Source organism: Microtus ochrogaster, unplaced genomic scaffold (genome assembly GCF_000317375.1).
Source record: "Microtus ochrogaster isolate Prairie Vole_2 unplaced genomic scaffold, MicOch1.0 UNK52, whole genome shotgun sequence".
Classification (NCBI taxonomy): Eukaryota; Metazoa; Chordata; class Mammalia; order Rodentia; family Cricetidae; genus Microtus; species Microtus ochrogaster.
Window position 1 is genome coordinate 2,011,654 of NW_004949150.1, and position 6,133 is coordinate 2,017,786.

A 6,133-nucleotide genomic window follows, 5' to 3' on the forward strand; every position below is an offset into this window, starting at 1 on the left:
AAGAAAGAAGAGGAAAACGGTAATAGATAAGAGGACCAGAGCTGGTCAGCCCAGGAGACACCTTGCTCAAATCCAAGTCGGAGCAGAATGTGAGCTGAAACGGGTTCCAGATGGCATTTTACTGCAAGCAGCTCCTCAATGGTGGTTTGGACCTATTAAAATGAATAAAAGGGCAGTCTTTCAAACGTCAGGCCTTAAACTCCATGCTCACCTTCATTATTGGAAGGAGACTCTCACCTGTTGGGCTGTAGCATTGGCAGGAACTGGCTGGCTAGACACATTGTTCCAAGCAAGAAAAAAGCTTCCTGTAGCTGACACATTCAACATCTGAAAAGTTGAGAGACAAAATTCACTGATGTGTAGGGTCCGGCGTCAGAGGGTTTGACTAGGAACAGAGCACAGCTCTTCCACATGCCATTTCCATTTTATTAGTTTCAGATTTCTAAATATACATGATCTAGAAACCTCTGGAAAACAGTGTCATCACCATCAAATGAAACTTTTTGTGGAATGACATGAATGAGGGATTTTCTATTTATGTGTGTTGCTTTTCCAATAGTACGTAATGTAAAGGTAGCCACGGCACACTACACTTTCGAGAGGATGTGATGTAAAGGCGGCCACAGCACATCTCATCTTTGGACCTTCCCTCCAAATGCGGCCTCGAATGAGAGGCCTGAGAGCCAGAAGCCAGCACATGGCACGCCACTCTCTCGCAAAGCTCATTTCATGTCTACTCCGCTCCCAGCAGATGTCCTCATCTGGGCGCGTCATGCTTTCGTCCTGAGATGGGACTCCTGAATCACTTGCACTGCTCTACTTTCCTCAGTGGTTCTTTATGTCCGTGTCACTATTAAACTAGGAGCTGGAGAAAGTGGGGTCTACATTGATCGCCTCTGCATAGAAACGGCAACAACAGAAAGTATATAGAAGTTTCTCAGCAAAGACGTGGAGCACATCTTGACAGATTAGACAAATAAAATACAACACATCGGTAAATAAGCTCAGAATGGGTCAAAAAGCTGTGGTGGAGTGTGTGTGTGTGTGTGTGTGTGTGTGTGTGTGTGTGTGTGTGTGTGTGTGTGTATGCACACACACACATGTGTGTTTGTAAATGACCTTATCTACAGTTGGAGGAATAAGTTCTCAACAAAGAAAAGACCTGAGACTGGAAAGTTAAGCACTGACTACTCATTCAGAGGACCTGGGTTCCATCCCGATCCCCATGTGGTGGTTCACAACTGTCTATAACTACAGTCTCCAGTTCCAGGGAAACCCACACCCTCTTCTGTCCTACACAGACACCAAGCACACATATGGTAAACAGACATATATTCAGGCAAAATAATCATACATAAAATAAATCTAAAAAAAATTAAAGACTTACCAAGAATTTAAATATTTCAGAAATAAATCAATATATACACATAAACAAAAAATAATGTTTAAAAATCAAAACAAGAAAATAATTTTAAAATTTATGACCCTATATCCTGTATCTGTAAATGCATCTCAGGCTTTCTTACTTTCAGCCAGCTGCCCTTCTACTGAGGAAGACTCCTCTCTACCCATGCCTTATTTTCATGACACACAGACCTGTATTTCTGGAAGTCTCTGGGCTCGGGCTCGGATCTGGTGTTTCTCCAGAAGGTATGTGTTGACCACATCAGGATTCAGCCAGGTGTTGTGGATCTGGACCCCAATTCTCATCCCCCTGCTGGGGGCGATCCCAAGCTGCTCTGCTTCCAAGTAGTACTTGGCACTGCCCCGTAGCTCTAGCTTAGTCGTCTTCTGTTGCCAGTTTCCTTCATTCCCGTTCCGCTCCCAAGAGTCGAACCAATCAGCGGTGCCAACTCCAACAGAGGCCACTTCTACCTGTGCCCGAATAGCCAGTCACGTTCAACACTGTGACTCTTCCACGCATCTTTGTTCTCAGACAATGAGCATCTCAAAACCTACCGACGTGACATTTTCAAGTGGTCCGCACTTTTCCTACAACTTAGCCCATTGACTTTGGCCCTGTGGCTATGTGTTTAGGAGCAGCCCCTGCCCTCACACCCTATGTCTGTATGATGCGATGGAAAGATAACATTAAATGCGTGAAAGACCTAGAATGGCTCCAGCTCATCAAAACCCGTGTCTTTCTCCAACCAGCAAATGGATTTCAGAGAGCATACTAAGAGCATCATGAGTCTTTGTCAAAGGCACAAGTGGATGTTGGCTGATTTCTAAAAGTACAATGCTGTGGGACAATGGTCTTGTATCCTGTAAAGACTTGTCACTTGTGTTGCTTTAAGAAACTGCTGATTGGCCAGTAGCCAGGCAGGAAGTATAGGTGGGACATTCAGAACTGAAGAATTCTGGGGAGAGAAAAGGCTCCAACTGCAGTCCTCATCCAGACATAGAGGAAGCAAGATGAGAAGGCCTCGCTGATAAAAGCTACCAAGCCACGTGGTTAACACAGACAAGAATTATGGGTTACTGTAAGTTATATGAGTTGATAAGCAGACTGAGCTAATAGGCCAACCAGTTTATAGTTAACATAAGCCTCTGTGTGTGTCTTTGGGACTGAATGGGACAGAAACCTCTGGCAACAGTACAAGGCTGGTAAAAAAAAAAAAAAAGCTTCCTACATGATGCTAACCCAAATATAGTGGAAAAGGCATGGGTTGAATTAGAGAGTCAAACCAATCGGATTTTGATCGGTGGATACTTCTCTTATTATTCAAGTGGTCCCAAACAGGCCATACAATCCTTCAACGCCAATTGGAATTGTGCATATTTCACAGAGATAAAAATAATAAGCGAGATTGTAAAATGTAGCATAATGCTAGGTCCTCCAAATTGCTTTTCAGTGATGTCTTACAACTATAGAACAGAAAATCTTTCTCTCTGATCCTTTCTTCTTTCAAGGGCAAAGGGCCATGAACAAAGGAAAGGCCACCCAGAGGAGGGTGAGTACCTTAGTCCTTGGCTCCTCTGAGCAACTGAAATACAAGGAAGCTGGGCTATCTGCCTGGATCCAGAAGGTGTAATTGTTTGTCTCCGGAGCCACAAAGAACCCGCTGAGTCGTGCTCTGGAACACAGAGGAACAGAGAGTCAGGTGAAAGCAAACAAGGCCTGGGCCACTGAGCCAACATACAGCAGTCCTTGTGCTTTGCTCATTATGGAAATGACAAGGGAAAAAACTGACTCTTAAACCTTATGATTATTCTGATGAGTCTAGAGAAAGCAATCACACCTGCACGGTCTCAGTTTGTCATCCACAAATCCCTTTGCAGTTTACAATTCTCAGGAGGTCATGGCCACAGCACAGGATGATGTGGAGGCTCACTGAGAAGACCACTTATCTCCAAAGCAGATTTAGAGCTACAGGAAATATGGGTTTTACACATTGGTCGATATTTGACTGTAGAGCTACAAAAGGTCTTACGATCACCAGAATGACCAACACTGGCTGAGAACACTGTCAAAACACCCCAGTTGTTACTGGCTTGTGTGACAAACGATCCCCTAGAAATATCACTGCACCATTCCCTGTGTCCTAGCTTGCCTGAGTTAGTCGATAGACTTTTGATATGGATTCCCACTTTATCTGCAACATACCTGAAAATTTGCCCTTCCTTTGACCAAAATCCAGATGGAGAACTGGCATTGGGGACTATCTGCCACTTGTACCCTGGGGTGGCTTTGTTCAGCTCTACATCCTCCACAGAATCTCCAACTTCAAAAAGAAGTCCTCTATTGCCTGTAAGACACGTACACCCCAAAACCAAGTGGTGTTTCTCCTCACAAGGATCCTTCTTAAATTACAGAGTAAAAAGCACTATGGGTGTTATTTATGAAGGTGAATCGCCAGAAAACCAAGATGGGAGAGTCCTAAGAGAGAGTCTGTAGATACTAGGAAGTTTCTGGAAAGAAGATGATAGATAGATAGATAGATAGATAGATAGATAGATAGATAGATAGATAGATAGATAGATAGATAGATAGATAGACAGACAGATAGATACTCCCCCAGTAAAATTTAGTCTCTTGGAAAGAGAACTTAATGAGAGATTAAACATTAAAGAGGACAGAGGAGACTAGGGAGCCTTTCAGCAGCCATGCCACAAAAGAAAGCCAAGTCCTGGAGAGGACATGAAGGAAAAATGCTGTTGTTCAGAAGATGTGATCTGTGCAATAATAAGCTGTGGTGTGGGCTGATTTTGTGACTTCTGAAATTGGACATGACCTTCGGTGTCCTTAAAGCCCTGATTCAGCCTGCAAATTCTATTCCATAAAATTCCCTTTTCCTAGAAAAATTGCCAACCCTTAAAATTTTCAAGTATCATGATTTCAATTTATTGACCTGCACACAAAGCCAATCAGTGGCACAATTTAATTATGTGGCATTTAAATGATGCTGTACTTATTAATGTGCACTTTATATTAAGAAAATCTTAAGTCAAAAGGCATATGGGCATTGATACTGGAAACTAATTTTGATCAATATTGGATGGTCACCTTGATTGATCATTCAGATTCTTGCTCCACCCTTTACTAGGTATGAAGTTTAGGAGCGTTTTTCAATGCCCTGGGTCCCCGTTCACTCATACATCAAAACAGGGTCAATAAGAACTAGAAACAATATACAACAGCTGAAAAGATGTGGAGAGAGAGTGAGGACTCAATAAAGGATATCCATGATAACTATTATTATAAACTACCAATGTTGCTCCTCATTGAGCCCAAAGATAAACAGTAAATAAGGGAAAAGCAGAGACTTAGGAGCATGTTAACAATGTTTCTGTAACTTTGGGATTCTCATCCTCCACACTATTGCTATTTTACTCTGGGCAGCTCTGTTGCTGGACTGTGCTGTACACTGCAGGATGGGCTGCATCCCTGATGTCTACTCAATAGATGCTAATGTCATCCTGTCTTCTGAGGACAAGAAGCAGGCATGTTGGAGCAGTACCACTTTGTGTGGAGTTTTGCCCCACTTCCATGGGACAAACCTCAAAAGCTTTCATAAAGGACATCACTAACTCAAACAGCTGCTTTCCGGAAAAGATCTTACCACGGCTGGAGCAGCTTAAGCAACAAACGCTCAACAAGGGAACTGGCTCCTGCTTCCTGCTGCAGGAAACACTTTCTTTGTATTTTTTGTTTCAGTACCTTTGTCTCCTGGGATGGGAGCTCTCCTCAAGTAAACATTGGGGATCTGGGTGCTGCAGAATTCTCCAGCCAGAGCATTCTATGTGTCTCCACACAGCAAAGGCCCGTCTTTAGAAAGGTTTTGCTCCTGCAGGGCAGCTTTGCTTACAGGTGCCGAGCCTTTGGAATTGGCTCACTACATCTTTAAGCATTAGGTCAGTGCCTTATGCACAGCATCGAACTGTCGTTCTCTGCAAAGCAACTTGCCAACCTTCCTTATGCTTAACTACACTAGAGTCTCTAATGCTAAAATATGGGCGCTTCATACTAAGAAGGACAGGTGGAACCTGCTGCCTTGCCTCCTCCATTTCTGTCTATTGGAGGAAGATGCTGGTGGCCATGTCACCGCATATCCCCATCTGTAATATCAGCGGGCAAAGGCCCACAGGGGAAATAAACAGCATTTAGATATACCCCAGCATGCCCTACTCACTGACCTACCTACTGCTGCTGCTAGGAGCACAAAAGAGCATGCTCCACTGCTCCTGTCTCCTCGGCCAATACACATACACCCTTCCTACCAAATGCAGAGCGTCAGTTTGGGGATTCCGTCCAAGAGCTGCCGTGTCTTGATGGCAGTTCTATTCTGCCTGGAGACTATTGTTTAGACATATGGCTAGGGCTAGGAATCTAGTGCCATTTGCAACTCAATGAATCTGAGATAGTCCCTGATATGAAAGGCTTCGCCACGGCATTAGGGATCCAGTCAACATGTTTCCCTCTACTCTCCAGATTGTTGGGACAAAGCATAATAGTGGAGAGATCACTGAGCAGCCGGGTTACTTCCTTACCAGCCTGAGGAGCCGTGAGCCTTGCTCCTCTTCCTGGAGCCCTAGTAGTACATTCAATCTTCCTGGGAGACACACGTCTAATGTCACATGGGATGCCTAAGGAGAATTTGTAAAGTTCGTAAATACACCTGCAGATACACAT

General features: G+C 43.9%; 1 protein-coding gene across 1 annotated transcript in view; it reads right to left on the reverse strand.

The window, feature by feature from the left end:
• The window catches only part of Pkhd1 (PKHD1, fibrocystin/polyductin), a 430,053-nt gene that overhangs the window by 396,057 nt on the left and 27,863 nt on the right, over window positions 1–6,133 (reverse strand). The window contains exons 12-17 of the mRNA XM_005369574.2: window positions 5,992–6,087; window positions 3,608–3,749; window positions 2,963–3,077; window positions 1,597–1,875; window positions 238–327; window positions 62–152 (exon numbers count right to left, since the gene is read on the reverse strand). Coding sequence (XP_005369631.2) covers window positions 62–152; window positions 238–327; window positions 1,597–1,875; window positions 2,963–3,077; window positions 3,608–3,749; window positions 5,992–6,087 — 813 coding nt within the window. The remainder of the gene's footprint in view (window positions 1–61; window positions 153–237; window positions 328–1,596; window positions 1,876–2,962; window positions 3,078–3,607; window positions 3,750–5,991; window positions 6,088–6,133) is intronic.